Here is an 18,713-nt window from a genome sequence, read left to right on the forward strand (position 1 = left end):
CATAAATTCTATATTCGTAAAACACGTTTTGATAATGGAAATTGCTGTCTTTTAAAAACACAGTTTATTACAATCCACAAGTCAATGTCCTGTATACACTGTTGATGATTTAGCCGAATACTATTTCAGTAGAGCAGATATCAGATTGTGAGATTATTCAGTAATACAAAGAACACGAATTGATAAACTTACTCAGACGTAATGCACCTCCAACCAAGCACGAATTTTGCAAATGGTTTGAAAATAACAATGACGTCATTGTAATGCCTGGAACACGCGCGCCACCCGAGGATAGCTGGGGGACGTTTTATCGCAACTGTATCTTGAACAACTGCGATTCACTCAGACGCTCGGATATTGCCCATCATAGCTCGTGGATACTGAAGCAAATCACGTATAATTGTGCCGCTGCTCTCAATTCTACACGAGAAGATTTGAAGTTGTCATTGTACACGCCGTCGCCAGACTGAAGTAGGTTCTTGTTCATATCCCCGTTTATGATGCATGATGCATGATGAGTAACTAATAATACTGCGTGTTGAACAAAATGTGATTTTGTACCGACATACCCTGTTTTGTAATCGCATATCAAATATCGTTTCGTGATATACCGAACCGCAAAAATGTGCATTTTTTTTAATTAATAGGGCTTATCATTTAGTAATTCACCAAAGCATTGTTGGGTTTTTTCACTATTCTATTAACAGATATGTCATTTAGTACCCGACCAAACTAAGATTATATAATTATTATTCGACGGAAAATAATCCTTTTTATATACCATTCGTTTTCGAGCCAATTCCATCTCGGTTCTTAAAACAAACGTGATTAAGTGTCCTAAACTTGTTATGGTGTATTAAATAAATATAATTATTTATCCCATATAACCTGAAAATTTGAGTCGAAAATGACATTTATAGAAGATTTCCTGTGGTGTATATTTTCAAGTTCCTCCCATTCATTCTACTACATTGGTAATATCATTAAATTGTGAATAAATAATGTCAATTTGGAATTTACGATCAAGCAATATTATACGGAACAAATATTAGGTGGAATGCAAATTAGGGTAATAGATTATCAATTTAACAGCCGGTTTGGAGAAGAGGCACGAAGTCAAAATAATAAGCAGTTACTGTACTAGCCCTGAAGCGCATAGTGCCTATGATAACCTACAATCATGTGAGGTTTATACTGACAATATATTTTGTCAACAGTAAACCAAACTTTATAACCATAATTCTTACATAACACTTGATTGTTTCTTATATAATAAGGAAATGCATATTAGCTGCCAGGTGACGAGGGCAAGTACTTATGTTCGCGATTAATCCCCAAAGATTGACAGCATTTTTAGCACCTCTATACATTGTGTTTTGCCGGATTTTGAGAACATTTTGGTCACACTTGCAAAACATACATTTGAAAAACAAATGCAACAGCAGGAATATAATAGAGTCAAAAACTGTAATCAAGTAAAAAGGAGTTTTAGAAAAATCAATGGTACAAATCATAGCGAATTATGGGTAATTTATAGTTATATGAAGCATGCAATTTTATAATAAAATCTACCCGGATTATTTGCGATGTCTGGTTGAAGACGGGCAGATGTGTTTGTCCATCCTTGAAATAATTTCCCTCAGTTTGCGCGACTACAGTTATCGTATATAGTTTACATTTTGTAATGAGAGCTTCAATCCCCGCCTGTTCTTTCGGCGTACAGTACTACGTTTTTCTCAATTTAGAGCGTTGCAATCCATAGAAATCTAACGCAGCGGACATACAAACGTTTCTGGCCAATATGTTAAGTATGCGACATGTAAGATGTATGTGATGTCCCCCATTGTCATTCCATTTTTATACATGGAAACATTGAGGGTAAAAATAAACCTTTAAATAATGGTGAATTATTCAATAATTTGAAAGGGGATATTGTTGAAAATTTTATAATTTATTATCACAATTGTGAAGGTAATTTTTGCAAACAAATGTAAATCCTATGTTGGCATACTCAACTCAATATTTGAATAGATTTATTCCTACGTGGGACTATTTTGAAATACTAGTTCATATGCCAGACGACTTAACGGTCCTAAGAAAACAATTAATCATGCATGGTATATTTTGAAAAGCCGTGTTGTGTATTTAAAAAGCCTATGCTTTACAATATTTGTTTTTCGTCAATGACATTTGACCGTATCTCCAAAATTATGATTTAAACACGAGGATAAACATTTGCGAAGAATGTAAAGAATTATATTGAGGCAAAAAAATGAAAAGGACAATTGAAATAAAGGACCAAATCTCAATAACTGGTTTCTCTAAATGTCCAATTTATATTAATTTACCGAATGATAGACATTGCAAAGACCCTTATACTTAAAAACAATATCAGTTTTAGCAGTCCACGTTTTTTAATAAGGAATTTATGACTGCCATGATGTGGGCGGTGCATTTCCCTGAATTGTCCGAAGTATAAGCACAGCAAATCATATTGCTACATGTTTTATTAAATTTTAGGGAAATGAAAAATTCTAAAACCCCTTTATGTAATACTAAATGGCAACGTGTCGTACACAGAGGACAAACTGTAGGAAAATCAGTGACCAGTGAATAGACTAGCTTAATATCCTAATGGCAATCTTTCTTCATCAACGTCTATTTACTAACACTTCTTCATGAATTGACAACAACTTGATTAATTTAGATTACATGTATAATTCATTTTTGAAACAAGATTGATTACCTATTATTGATAATATGATAAGAAACAAACAATTTCATCAAATATATTCAAAAGATGGGTGGTCCTATATTTAAACTGATTATATGTTCTAAAAAGGGAATTACTGGCACAATCAGCATGATTGCTCGCAACGAATATGCGCGCATAACCGATACAATATTAGGCAAACTTTGATCCCTTGCGAATTTTCAATTAGCTACTGATTTGAGTCCGCCATCAGACATTTTGAAGGAAATACAAGCAAAAATGGACTTTGGTCATGAACTGTATCAAACGTTGTCAAATAACAGAACCACGTGTACACGTTTGACACGCTTTCGAACACACTAAAGTGATTGAATGCATTTTGGTCTCATACGGGCACGAGTGAACAACAAAATAAAATCATTATTGTTTTTCTTTTCTTTCCTTCTTAATTTATTAATTGAATGAATTTGGTTATAAACAGCCACAACCTGAAATAAATTAACTACCCATAAACCCCACAAATTCATGAACAAATACACATAATTAACAAATCGCATCGTTTTCCAAATAATGTACAATCTTCTGTAAAATTATTTCAAAATGAATGCATAACAACAAATCAAAACATTTATGCCTAAGCGATATGTGTCCAGCAATGACATATGAATATGAATACCAAATCCCGGTGCATGTAGGTCGTCTCTTGAACACAGAGTATACCTATTTAGTGCACATTGCTGAAAAGTAGCCACATTCCTATTGCAATAGAAAAGAATTTAATGTGTTCGTAAATGCGCTTGTACCACGGCTATCATAAATACCGTGGATTATATGCTGTAATCTGTAAAGGCATATAGTGTTACGTCATATTACCCGGTGTATGTCAGTAAATAGTAAATATAATGTAAAAATGACTAATTGTGCCTCTCGTTATAAGAAAACAAATATTTGTTTTAATCCTTATCTGGTCAAGTCAATGTAAACATATATATATATATATATATATATATATATATATATATACATATATATATATATATATATACAAGGTAAAGTGGCTGACAGGGTAAGTTTTAAAAACTTTGAAATTTGTTGAAAAATCGGTGAAAACAACCAACGAATTCCTCATTCTCAGTGCAGTGGGAATATATATGTCGCCTGTGACTCTCATCTAAATCGTACATTTATACGAAAACATCACTCAAACATACTTTCTATATCCCCATGAAACGCAGTTATTTATTGTGTAATGTTATACCAACATATTTGTACAATAATTATGATTCAGTATATTCTTTTCATTAACATGACGCCTAACTTGATGAAGTTTTTGTAACACTAATCTAGTATTTTGCAATTGATCAACGACCATCGCGTGTGACAACGTTTTTGAATTTCATAAAAGTGTATACATAATTACGATATATAATAGTCACTTACACTCAATGAATCGTTTTTTGCAGCTGGTATTTCGTAAACGATTTGTTATTTGCGTCGAACGATGAAAAAGACGAATGCATGCAAATTATGTATTAGAGAGCGGTGGTCGCCGCGTTCTGTTTGATATGGAACTCATAGCGACGTATACAAAGCGTGTAAAATACATTGTTTGTTTACATGAAATTCGAACACGCGCTGCGCGACGACCACCGCGCTTTAAGTATCAACATGCGTGAGCGTGACATGCGAATAGCAACCCCCCCCCCACCTCGGCGAGCCGCGCCCTGGCAGGACAATGGACTCGTGCTAATATATATATTGATGTAATTACGTCGGATGTTTGGAATGTTATTTAAAAATGGCGTGACCACTGTAAATATGTCACTCGGCATCTGATGGGACATAACAAGAGTTAAAAGTATGCAAGTTCAATACACTAATTAACGTCTGGATTATAGCATAAACTCAAATATGCATGAAGCTCCTTCGGCAGACTTAATCTGTGGACTGCTTCGCCACATCGCCGCCCTAAACACTTTCGAATCACGCAGCGACTAAGGTGCTGCAGCGAGCGTGGTCCATTCCAGGAACAGAGCCGTTCAAAAAACCGACGGACGTCGTCAGGTAAAGTGTGGTTCAAGTGGGCAAGTTTGTGCTTGACGCTACAGAGATTGATAAATGGATGAATGTTCACTACCATGTCTAAAATTGCGAGAGGGTACGGGAGATGGAAGTTCTGGTCATTGATTCGTAAGTACTGGATAAGCTGGTGCTGTACAACGCCAATCGATACAATGCCTCCGTGGCCCAGCAATTTCATCACACAGCTAATGAGATCGGATTCGTTGTACCCCGCTCTCCACTGGTTTATGTTAAAAAACAATAAATCCGCGGCCGTTTTATGCTCTAAATCTTTAGAGTTAACGTCAGCAATTTTTTCAACTAGAAAACTTATATTTCTTAACTTGAGTTGTTTGCAAGCGAGGTGTAGAGCATTTTGACCGTTCTTGTCAGCGATGCTTGGATTCCCACTGCGTTCGTACATTCTTGCCAGTGCCAGTTCGGAGTCCTGGCACTCAGCAAATAGTAACATGGGACTTTTTCCGTTTGAATCCTGTTTGTTCGGATTAGCACCTAACTTCAGCAGGGCCTCCACGTACGGTGCTACCACACGCCCTTGCAAAGTCGCTGCATAATGTAATGGAACACATCCGTTAAAATCGGGAAAGTTGAGTCTAACACCATGTGACACGACAATCTCCACAACTTTAGGGTCCATCCCGTTTCGTACCAACAAATGCAAGATTGAATATTCGTCGATGAAATTACCAGCATTCGCGCACAGATGGTGCAAATCGGCACCCGCGTTAACGAGTATTGTAATACATTGCCCGAATCGTCCCATAAATTCCGGACTCTTCGGAAGGGATCGGCAAAGAATCGTCATCGGCGAAAAATAAGGCACATCAATGTCGAGTTCAGCCCCATGCCTAATCAGAACACGCATGCACTGCGGGCTACCAAGTTTTGCAGACACTTGGAGAGGGGTTGCTCTCGTTAACTTTTTTCCTCGTCTGTACTGAAAATATTTTTCCAGATTCTCAATAATTGTAAACGGGATGTTCATGTTAGCGGTGATTTTACCTCTGACCAATAAAGTCTCCAACACATCAGCTTTTTCGTAAACACAGGCTTTAACAACAGTTTTCATCAGAGCCTCGGAATTAGGCGCGTGTTTGTACGACCTCGCCATCATTTATATATGAATACTGATCTGGAAATGAGATGACAGATGACCCTCTCTGCAAACATGGAAACCTGCAAGTAAACAAAAATACAAACGCAAAAATTAAAAGAATAGCTGACACTAGGCGTAGGTTAGAGCGATTATTGCCCACAAACAATGCTGCGTAATGAATACGACCACTGGAGAGAAGCTGCATTTGCAAGTCAAATAATACCATTTAAATACAACTGTCAATATGTTAGAGTAGTGTTAATATTTCACGCAAACACGTCTTTATATTATACAACGTTAAGTATTCTCTACTGCAACAATGGTATCACGAATTTGTCGCACACGACAAGAGCATATTTGCATATTCAGACGCAATATCTTGCTGAATAATTTACACGTGTTTTTAGCAAATTTCACTCATTTTTTTTCTTTAGTTATATAATATTAACAATAACAGTATCAGCAATGCCACTTCATATCCTGCCCCTAACCACATCCCTCAAATCATATATCAATTCATCATAGTCTAATAGGAGATTCAGAAATAGAATTTTTACCAGGACACAGCGCTCAAATATTCAGGAGAACTGTCAGGGTTGACCATATGAAAATCAGTTGAACTGTACTTGACCTTCGATCTCCAACTAACCAGGTTTATTGTGAAACAGTTTACAGATCAAATGAGGCAAAATGAATAATATTTCGTTATGTAAGAACCTAATTCAAAAATGGCCGCCGAGATCTCACTGAGAGCCACGAGAGGCACGCGACTTGTTCCGCCCACAATGTTTCAACAGTAGACTTGGCTGGTTCCCGCCCCAAGTGTCATGGCGTGCCAAGCCACAAGCGGCCGGTAACGGTTCCGGCAACACTTTCTTGTTGCTTGTTCTATTTCTCTTGGTTATCTGACGTCAGCGCTCACGCTCGTGGCCTTGGAGCAGGGGTTTCCTTGTACTCTCGAAAGTTGGGCGAATGAATATAAAACCGATCATTCTTTTATTATAAATTTGCACAGAAACAGCGAGAAATGCCAGAAACATCTCAAATGTGTAAGTCTAAGCAGGCAGAATGTATGGGCATGGTGTAATAATATATATATATATCATTTGCTCTTATAGGCCACTGGTCCCTTTTGCTTATTACAATACTGATGCAACAAATCTTTGGTCAATAGTCAAGTACATCTTGTCTCAACTTAAATGCATTTTGTATAAAAACAGCTAAGTTACTAATAATTTCAAATGAATTACATGACATTAAAGAATAAAACTTATTTACAGATGGATTTGTATAAGACCAAAAGGGAATGAGCCGATTTCTAAGCGTCTCATACAGAGGACATATCATAATGAAATGATATTCGTCCTCTACTTCCATCATGTCACAGACTTGACAAAGTCTATAATCAATGTCAAGCCCCATGACCCTGCCGCCCTCTATTGCCAATACATGACTGGAACATCTAAAGCATGATAATGTTCTTCTCAATTTAACATTACTAATAAATAATAAATAATAAATAATCTTCCCTCTGGAATAGCACTTTGAAATTACAATATGTACGTAGTTTGTCTTTTGTACACACCTCTGCTCTCCAATTTTGTCTAAAAATATCATTTGCCCTTGACATAAATTGACAGAGAAAGGCTTCAGGGTCAGGCATGGTGTAATGAAGACTTTACATGTAACTTTAAGCTGGAATCCCGGCCCAGAGGAACAGTATGGCGATTACTAGTTACCTGCGTCCTACTTGTCATTCGCAAGGGACGCCGGGAACCAGTGATACAGTAGACGCGATGAGGTTAGAGAATTGAACGATGGGGCGGGGGCAATCTCGCTGCTCCCTCGCTGTCAATGAGATCTTGGTGGCTATTAATGAACAAGATCAATTTAAGTAGTTTGAGATATTTTATGATTTGATACACTGACATAAACTTATACTCCCCGGCAAAATATATGCTTAATATTCCTTTAAAACGATTAAATATTCCAGCCATCTTAACAAAAGAGGCCCTTTCAATGCTTATTTATGTAGGCCAAATTTAACACAATTTGGCTAGGATGACATTAACCTAAATAAGCCTGCCTACCATTTAAAAACTGTTCTTTGCTGAAAAATAACGATTAAACTATTCAGCAATACGAAGATGTCATCTTTTGCAAACAGTTGTTTTCAGGATAGATAGATTAAATGTGTGCACCTGTGACCCCGCGCATTGATACACATGGTAATTATGATGTGAAATGTGTATGCAATATGAACAAATGTTGTTAATTAGTATTTTGAATAATTTGATATATTGACGTTTACTAGAAAGCGTCTACATTATATTCATAATTAAAAATAAAGAAATGAATCGGGACTATTTATTTGGACTTGATTGAACCGCTGGCAGTATTGAGCTACCTTCTTTCCAATCACCGTTTTCGCAAACAAATAGAAAGAGCCGAGACGGTTTCAATTTAGAAACTCATGACGCCCCCGGAGCCATATTTTCGGCTTATAGTGAAACGCAAGACGTTAAGAAATCCGTTATGCAGTTGCCATAGGAACAGATGGCAGCAAAGTTTTAAGAGAAAGCGCTTTTGGAATGCCTAAGGTTGTGATTCAGTTTTGCCAAGATACAATATAATGTGTTTCGACTATTTGAGTCGAACTACACATTCCCCTGACTCCGCCGTAGACGCAGTGACGAGGAGCATCCAATATTCAGCTACCTACCATTAAATCTACTGGCAATGATTAGGGTAGGTATTTTATATTTATAACGCGATACAATCCGCATGGGAGAAAAATACATGTGGTTTAACAATTCATGAAAATGTTACTTTCACATGACACAATAGTTTATTTTTTTTTTTCATTTCACGAGACATTACAGTTGCGATGTTGATACATCTTGTATCAAGTCATTAGTAACACGTAAGCTGGCGTTAAGCAATTATCGCGGAGCAGCTAGTACGAAAAATAAAATGTTGAGTCCGGTCGATATACAGATTCGGCGACCCGAAAAGCGTATTGTTAACTTACAGAAGTTTCTCGATTTAAATTTGTTTAAATACTCATTTCAGCACACTTTTTACTTTTTGAATTTTGATTGAATATTCTATCCTATAATTAAAGTTTAATTATGATTTTGTTAACAGTATCTGTGCGATCGTTTTTAGAAGCCGTTCCGTTTACATATGACGCGCACACACAGAGCAAAATGGCACTATGTCCATTCAGGCCAAAACAGAACTGAATAAAACAACGACTTTCCAGGAAAATGAATACTTCGTAACGTCGGCGCAAATGCAAAAGCTCATAATATTATACATTTTATATTACCTAACACTCAAATTCTGTGCAGTTATTGACAAATACGCAGTCACATGACAATATAAAAATCGAAACTTGATATTTCACTAGGGAGATAGCACTATCGACCAATGATGATGTGTCGGGCATGCGCAGACGAGACTGTTTCAAAATAGCGGCCCATGATTTGGACTTTTGTCCGAATTAGTCGAGAGCAAGGACTCACAGCCGACTAAGAAAGTGATTCCCTCTGATGTTACTACTGGGTATCGATGATGAAGAGCGAAAATCTCGATGATTTCCAGGCAGGTCTACGGCCAAACATTGGTCAGCTATATTATAAGAAATCAATTATAACCATACGAGCTTTTCTTAAATGTATATCGTGGTACATGAATATTAATAACGGCGCAAATATTGGAAACGTCTGTTGCTTTGAGCGAGTTTTAAATAAAAGTCGAAGGCCTCGCGACATAGTCTGCGGTTCGGTGATTCAAAACCCTTCAGGGGAAATATGTCCTTTACAATCCCGCATGTATGACAGCTTAGCTAACACACAGACACGACAGATATAATATTCTACTTTTTAATTTTTAAAAATTGACGTGATCATCCGAATACAAAAGTTTATAGCAAGTCTATGATTTGTTTCGACGTTTCACGCGCTGACAAGAATTCCTGGGCACGATTGATAATACTGTATACCCCAATCATCCACTAAATTGTTTATTCAGATAACATTTACGACAATCGTAGAACGAATTGATCTGTATATTTATTTATTTATTTATTTATTTATTTATTTATTTATTTATTTATTTATTTATTTATTTATTTATTTATTTATTTATTTATTGATACGCTAGTTGTATTACAAGTTGTAGTACGACAGTCAATTCAATTTATCTGTTACTAGGTGGCTGTATATGTATACAACAGTTTTACTAAGTGGAGACATAAATGTGAGTGTAATAATACGAGAAACAAACAACATTTGTGAAATTGTCAACAACACTTATATCTCCTAGAAAAAAGTAGATTACCACCACTGATCCGTGTATTTCCGAGATTAACGTTGATGACGTGTGTGGATCTAATGACCTAATGAGGATTAACCATAGCCGCAAATGACCTCAAATTGAGCGTTCTGTGTCCATTGAAAGTAAATTGAAATAAACATAGCTTCAGAATAATGAATAAAACAAATCATTGAATCAACACTGAGCAACAACGGGTTGATGGTACCACCGCACATCCTGACACTTGGGCAAACCCTGGTAGAAATTGCTATCGACAACAAGAAGAAAGATTCGGCGGAATCCGCCGCCGGAATCCCACAGAAATAAAAACAGTCAGGGACTTGCTTTCTTCCCCTCAAATCGTATTACATTCATTGGTTAAATAGACTGGTAGAACAGTAGATGAGATGATGGAAAGGATACACACAATTTGAAAGACAAAAAAAGTCTCGCGGGAAAAACGGGATCTCGGCGGTAATTTGTGCCTATGTTATATTTTAGACAGTGAAACTTATTCTTTGTAAATCAAAGGTGTAAGCGTTTCACAGGGTAATTTGAAAATGCTATATATTAAAGCAGGAGGATCGTCACCTGCGCACGCGCGGGAATTGAGTCTCGAGCGACGATAACAACACACGCTAAAAAACGCAAAGGCTCATGGGTAGACGTTTGTTTGTAAACAATGACACGCTATGGCCATCTGACGCATGCGCACTCCGGCAGGTGACGACTCCCCCGCTTTAATATATACCTTATTACTTACTATTTGATTTAGACGTTTCATACGCGTCGATTGATGCAATAGCCGTACTGCTTTCGTGCATACACTGAGATAAAAGCCAAAAATACCACCAAAAAAAAAAAAAAAACGTTGCTCGTCGTGTGAACGTGCTCTCAGTGACGGGATTAACTACCATCTCGCGCAATAGTGATCCTGTGTCCGATGTACACAAAAGAAAGTGTTTGAATATGACGTCAGTAATTGCGTCAATGTTGGTGACTTAGTGTTAACCAAACAAGGTAATATTCGAGCGTTGGAGCGACTGCAGATACGTCTTGGAAACGGCAAATAGTAATGATTTCGGTGATAGATGTGAAAGAAATTCATTTACAAATAAATAAATTAATAACAAAAATTATAAGTCGCTGCTCTCAAAGACTTCGTGAAATGATGTATCGGACAATGGCAGGTACGACACGCTATTGTAACGAGCCCCATATCGGATGCAACATATCAATATGAAAGGCAAGCCGAAGTTAACAATTTTGAAACAGATAGCCTGAAAACAGTATTATGGCAAACCCCCTCCTCGTCCTCCTCCTCCTCCTCCTTATAAAAATGATTGCATTCATTCGGTTATCAGCAACAAAAGTCAAATTATATATTATAAGTTACCAGGGCATTTGTTGTGACATCTTAATTTTAGAAAGGAAACGTGACGCAGACAAGACTGGAAACATAATTGCTTACAATTTGTGATAATGATGTAGTCTGGTGGGCGTATAGACGATCGCAATTGGGGATATTTCCGCTTTATGCGCTCAAAATACGTTTCTGGGGAAACGGCAAACGCACATTTCGCACACGGTCACGGATTACGGAATTGCGCAACAGACCGAAGCAATATACAATACACAAATCATTGCGTAGACAACATGACACCCGCTACAAATGTACAATTGTAAAGGATATTTCCCGAAGACACACACACACACACACAGACACAGACAACCTCCCGTCGTGAAAATATACTAGTATACATGTATACGTTTTTAGTGTGCTCCGGTGTAGTGGTTTAGTTGACGCAATGACGAGTTCGTGAATATCAAGTCTGCAGATCTCCGAGGACTCGCTCGCATAGCTAAACGTTAATGCAATCGGAAGGTTAGTCAAGAAACCGGTGAGTTACCATCAATAATTTTGTTAAAATCAGCATTTTAGGATATTTTCGGCATTCATGATTTCAAATATGTATTTAGTGGGATTGTAGAAATATTGTACAAGAACTACTTCACGCTAGTGTAACGGGAACCCCAAATAGCAGTTCTACGGGCCGCAGTCTGTAATTTGTTTGAACAAATCGCTTACATATATAATAAAGGTGACTCTCACGGTAGAATGAATATTTCAATAGTTCACCAGGGACCTGGAAATCACTTATTCAATACCGAAATTGCGCTGGACACTCAATTGAAAAACGTTTCAAACACGAGTTACGCCTCGTATATTAACTGCTGATTTTACAATATAATTATCTTGTTTTAAAACACACACTACAAAATAAAAAATCAATTTGTTTCTTTTGGTCACTTGATTGTCATATATTTTTTAATCATGAGGGGTTGATCATTTGGGACTGTGGGTATGATTGACTAATTTATGAGGTGTGGTTATATTGTTATTAAAACCGCATGTTTGTGTGAAGCCACCCTGAAGACAGGCTGACACTTGCACGACTTTTGGCCACGATTTTGTCGTGGCAAGACGTGCCATTTTGGGGCACGAACTGGGAGGCTCCCGCACTGTTACGACTTGTTCACGCATAGTTCACGACAAGTTCACGACGAGTTCACGAATGCGTGCCCACCAGTGTCCACATTGATACGAACTGGCACGATGAGTTCACGCATGGTTTGCGCATATTTTAAACACTTCCTGCATTGGCACGACGAGTTTGCGCAATTCGGAGGTGAGCTGTTCGCAGTGTTCGTAAACTATTCGTGACAGTTCGTGACAGTCGTGGCATGGCACGCAATGGCACGCACTGGCACGCATCCTCCTGACGAGGTCACGACGAGGTCACGAACAGTTTGCGTATAGTTCACGACTCGGTCGCGAAATTTTGTCGTGAGCAAAAATTTGAACAGTCACGACGTGTTTACGCATACTTCACGCCAGTTTACGACTAGTTTGCCAATGCGTGCCACAGAATCGTGCAAGTATCGGGGTGGCTTTAAGTCATTGATTCAAACAGAATGCCTTTTACCGCGTTCACACAACTCATCTGAAAGAGTTACAATCATGGAGCTAAACCCCCGCTCGAAACGAATGGCGCCATGTCGCACCTCCATAGTAGCTTCTCGAAAACACAACTGCGTGGGTATTAATAAGCTCTTGCCCGAGCGCCCGAATGTGAAATTATAAACCACATTTCTATGTACGATTTTTTTTATTTTTTTTATTTATTGGTACTATGTCTTCAGAGTAAAGACAAGTGACCATTTGACCAGCTTGTTTTTAAAGACAGTCACTGGAACGTTTAACTGAACGAGGATTGCCCAATGTTCCAAGAAGACGAAGTTTCTGTCAAGTTGCACGTCACGGAACACTTGACTAATAATACAAGACGAGACATAAGCCCATTTCTTTAAAATGTTAGTTGATGACTGCTCCTCTCAAACGAAATTCCAATATCGTTTGCATTTATCTATTTATATCATTAGATACAATTATAGTTCATTTTGTTCATGCGTATCAAGACCCATAATTGGCAAATTTTCCATTAAAATTTCTTAATAATTAACAAAACCGCTGCTTCAATGAGTGAAAATGTTAATTTCAGTTATCTAGGTCCTAAACAACTAATATAATCCCAGACTAGTAATTACTAGTCTCAGATTTAATTAAGAATGTATCACGTTTCGAATCTTAGATACAAGCATATGTTGCAGCCAATTTGAATAATTTATTCACGACTCAGTTCCCGTCACACTATCCGTAACTACGATGTTATCGGATGTCTAGTATACGTATACTGTAGCTGTAGCATTCCAACTATAAGTGCGATTTCCGTGTGAGATGAAACAATCTGCTTGAGGTGCGTTACTATGGTAACAATAACTTATTACGATATCCGATTGTGGTGAAAACAAAACTACAGACTGCAATAAGTACCCTTTCCAATAAGTTTCAGACGACGCTTTCTAAGTGCACGAAATGTCAAAGTATTAACAGACTTATCTTAAAAGTCGTATGAAGACCGCAACACGCAATGGGGTGTGTTTGTCCTACAACAACTAAGCGGTCAAAGAAACAAGAGAATGCGATGCTGATTTTTGTTTTGTGTTTCATACTGCTGTCTACTTGTTAAGTTCCTCATTACTCGCCAACATATAAAAAAACGCGCTCCATTCAAATTTAATTAGTCGTGAGTGCAAGTTTGCCTCAATTTATTTCTCGTAATAAAAAAGAGACACCTACACTGAAGACGTGAAGTCTCCTCTAGAGCACTCACTATCATAAAACATAGTTTTCAAATGAAATAACTTATTGTTCTGCCATTGAAAAGAAATGTGTTTACATAAAGTAACGCGAAATCAAGCGGAATATATTACACAGGAAACGATTCAATTTTAAGACTTTTCACTTACAAATTCCTGGTACTTAGCAATTTTTTTTTTGCAATTTCATATATGAATGCATCGAAATTAGTTTTCGACTATATCCGCAAATAGACCTTACTCGCGCAATCACGTGGTATTCTCGTTCTCATACAAGTTATTTCAGCGTTAAAAATGTGCATTCCGTATCTACATTTCCTGCCGTTAAGTGAAATAAAAAAAATTGGTATGACCCGTTGATTCAAAGTGGTCGAACATGGCCCATTCCTTATTAAATGTTTCTCATCATCCGATTTTCTCTATATCGCATTTTTTTTTCTCTGCTGGAACTGTTGGATTTTCCCTCTTACTCAGCATCTGCTCGCTAAAGTGCAGTTTAAAACTATCATTGCACGCGTGGTAAAAATATTCCTGTCATTCAAATAATTTAAAATTTAAAGCTGTTTTTGAATAATATGTCTACAAGGATCGTAATATATTTAATTTCAGTTGTGTTTATTTACAAATTGCAACAGTGATATTTTCAGTCGGTGTTGGTGTCCCGTATTGTCACGGCGTGGTCGAAGTTTACTTGGGTAATTGTTGCATGTGTCCGTCGAATCATTATTATAATGGTCACAAGTATTCGTCTATTCACAGAGTTTCCTGTTTGTTAGCACGTAAGTATGATAATTTCACCACATAGCTAAAGCGACACGAACCTACATGACCCGACCGAATGGAGCTACGTATTTCAGCGCCTTGAATATGATCCCATGGGACCCAGTTCCATCACAATGCGGCATTTTATTTCGGACAAAAATACGAGGACTCTAAAAACGCAAAACTGGGCTTGTTATGGTTTTTTTTTTTTTTAGGATTGTTCATAATCACAACGAACTAATCTGGTAATCAAATCAAAACTCGATCTTGGAGTACACGAGGCACATGTAGTGTCTCGTTGTGGTACGTCATCGTAAGTGTGCATGCTTATCCCATTCAGAAGCATGCTTTGAATACGGTAAAATCGTTCGGAACATCCATGGTTCTGGTAAACGGTTACGGTGTCACCTCTACAATAATAAGTTAGGAAATTAAAATGTCTGCGAAAAGAAACAAAAAACCTGTTTCTATAAAATAAAACAGCTTGTTGACAGAACAACGTTTTTACCATATAGGTTTATCAAGATGCGTTTTTAAAAAGAATTATTTAAACCTGATAAAAATTCCTTCACGTTATCAAGTGTGAAAACTTGTGTTTGAAGGTAGGCTCAAAGGTTTCGTCCAGAATGTATTCTTTAAAAAAGGAAATACTATTATTATTCAGAAAATCTGCTTCTTCAAATTCCAGTTTGCGCAGCAAGGGAAAGAGGTTCAATGGAAATTATCATAATTCAACATTTCCTTGAGCCGCCTTCACGGCACTGCAGATTATTCGTCATAATAGAGCGCACAGCTTTTGACGTTTACCAACACACACCACGTCGCACCACACCCGAAATACGGGGATCTCACGTGACATATGTATTTCATTACGTCAGACATGTTCAATGTGTGGAAACACAGTTTTTTTAATGCATCGTGAACTCGCATTCTTGTTTTTGTATAACAATTCAAATGTTCTCTCGTACACACACATGTACACAGCATACGGGATGCTTTCTTTCATCTGGCATGGCGGGACAATTACAAATAAACAATAACCTACGCCTATGTTGGAATAATACATCAATTCCGACCTCAGTACGGCGTTCGCAACCGGGAATAAATTAGCATACAAATTGAGTAAGACGACAAAAAAACGAGTTACAACATTCAAAGCTAAGAATACCAGTAATTACTTAAACAAACACTGAACTTGTATATTTAAACAAAATACCAGCGTACCTATTGCTAATCACTAAATTAATGCACAAATACATTTTCATATCTATGTTTCAAATTCAGCCATATAGAAATTCATTAAAGACGTTTGTTCAAAAATGCATTTTTTCAAGCTAAATCAAAACCAGCGCATGAATAAAAAAAATAATACATTTATTCTGATTTTCTATATAATATTCTCTTGATTACATTCAATCCATTTCAAAAGCGTGATTGAAACGATGCATGTCACCACTATGTGTCGATAACGATTAAATTATATTATTGTGTATCTATGTTATGCATGATTTCAGTCAGTATGACTGATATGAATAGTTACGGGACGCGTTACGATGACGTCATCACTAGATTCCGCAGTTCACTTCAGGTCATTATTTTTTATCACGGAAATACGCATGCGCTAAATGCAGTCTGCTTACATGGCACAACAGTTTAAGCGTTTCTGCAGTCAGAATCATCGCGTAACTCGATGTATGGAACCGCGTTTTAAGAGTCCACAACCCCGGGCTATAGCTAGTGGCAAATGTTACTTAATCTAACAACTGAAAGATTACGTTCTATAACAACTGGAGCCAGACTCTAAATCAGACGATTCGAGAGAAATGGGTTCTATATTCCATTGACACGCACTTTCGTTGGCAACGCTACGGTGGTAAATTAGGTAATGTATAAACATACACGCAGTGCTAGGAAAAACAAATATCCTGTCTGTATATATTAATCAATTTTCACGGCCAAATATTTTCAAAAGAAAAAAAAAATGAAAGAAAAAACAGTTATCAATGTTACACACTGAAATAGGTCATCGTAGTGTCTATCCGTATTCAAATCACAGAATTAGTAATTTATATATGTAGAACAAATAAACATGGCAAGTGTTCAGTCATTAGTGTTTTTAAAGGTAATATCTGATACGTGAAACAAATTGTGACGCCTTCAATATAAATAGCGCATGTGACCCAGAACTAATTAGCAGCGAGAAATCGACTACTGTCGCATTTCTATATTATTATTATTATTCAAGTGCGTGCGCATCTACAACAGCAGCGTATCTGTCACGATCGCGGTGGTGATGTCGCAGTAGTGATTTACGGAAAACCCAGGCGTTGTCATGGTACCGAGAACACATACTTACCGTTCATATGTTCCGAAGAGATCTCAGAGTAATCGTCTCGGAATAAATCGCCTTCTGTTCTTACCAGCGCTATAAAATATCAATCGTTACGGCGAAAGATACGATGTTGCAATTTATTTGACATGGTTGTTTACAGTTCTCTCCTCCAATGATCAGCATCAGTTTTCTGCCCTCATCGGCGAATGAGTCGCACCCTTCGTTTGTCTTTCGCGCAATGTGCTGACGTGACGTGTCTGGTTGGTCTGAATCAGGACCAGAAATATATAGTGCGTGACCCTAAAAGGTGAAAGTATCACGACAGCAGGCTGTGTACGTCATGATCTGTTTATATTCCGTGGATAGTAAGAATGACACGCACGAAATAACATTGCGTTTTCTATATAAAACATATGTCTACCAGGAGAACTGCGGTGTGCCATATTATAAGTATATTGTCAGCAATATAGTTTCCGTAACAGCGTGAGTATGACAAAATAACGTAGTGTACATTTATTATTTACTCGGTACTCAATAATAATAAACAAGCAACACACCGTGGATGACAACATCAATTCACGTTTACAGACAGGTCTGACACGTACATTCCACGATCTGATTTCTTGATTCATTCGACGTTTCAAAACACACACACAAAACGCAGTTGTTGTTTTGTTTTTTTTTCATTTTGAGTTTTATTTTGATTATAGTGCTTTAATTCGGTCACTGCTTATTTCAATAAATTCTTTGAATACGCGGTAGTAGTTTAAAATAAAGGAAAAACAAATTGCTCGTTATGGTGTCGATGCGACCAAGTGATCGCCGACAAGCAAATATTTGAGCTAAACCTCTCGATTACAATCATGCCTTATCAGTTGAGTATATCACTGGCCTTTTCACTTCTCGGCTAGAAGAAACATGTTTAAATAATTTAAATTTACTTTCAAACAATCCGCACACTAATCAACGCCTTAATTCGCCCGTTACGGATTTTGATGACTCAGTGCCACCGTACACTGATAGCAGGCTACGGGCGTACTCCATCTACTGTCGTCAAACATTGCCATGCAATTACAAAAATACGGTCGACCAGTTAGTACACATTTCAACATTTGAAGAAAAAAAAAGAGTTGAATTTTACAACATACCAACTAGAAAGAAATCAACGCAAGCATGGGGGGCATTGA

General features: G+C 37.3%; 1 protein-coding gene across 1 annotated transcript; it reads right to left on the minus strand.

The window, feature by feature from the left end:
* Nucleotides 1–3,924: 3,924 nt before the first annotated feature.
* Nucleotides 3,925–17,679, minus strand: LOC102810069 (ankyrin repeat domain-containing protein 61-like). The gene is made up of 2 exons (XM_006820667.3): nt 17,551–17,679; nt 3,925–5,971 (listed from the first exon to the last, which is right to left on the minus strand). The coding sequence occupies exon 2, from the start codon at nt 5,907–5,909 to the stop codon at nt 4,590–4,592; it is 1,320 nt and encodes a 439-aa protein (XP_006820730.3). The 5' UTR covers nt 5,910–5,971; nt 17,551–17,679; the 3' UTR covers nt 3,925–4,589.
* Nucleotides 17,680–18,713: the final 1,034 nt, after the last annotated feature.

The sequence above is a fragment of the Saccoglossus kowalevskii genome, chromosome 14, assembly GCF_978046115.1.
Source record: "Saccoglossus kowalevskii chromosome 14, keSacKowa6.1, whole genome shotgun sequence".
Taxonomy (NCBI): Eukaryota; Metazoa; Hemichordata; class Enteropneusta; family Harrimaniidae; genus Saccoglossus; species Saccoglossus kowalevskii.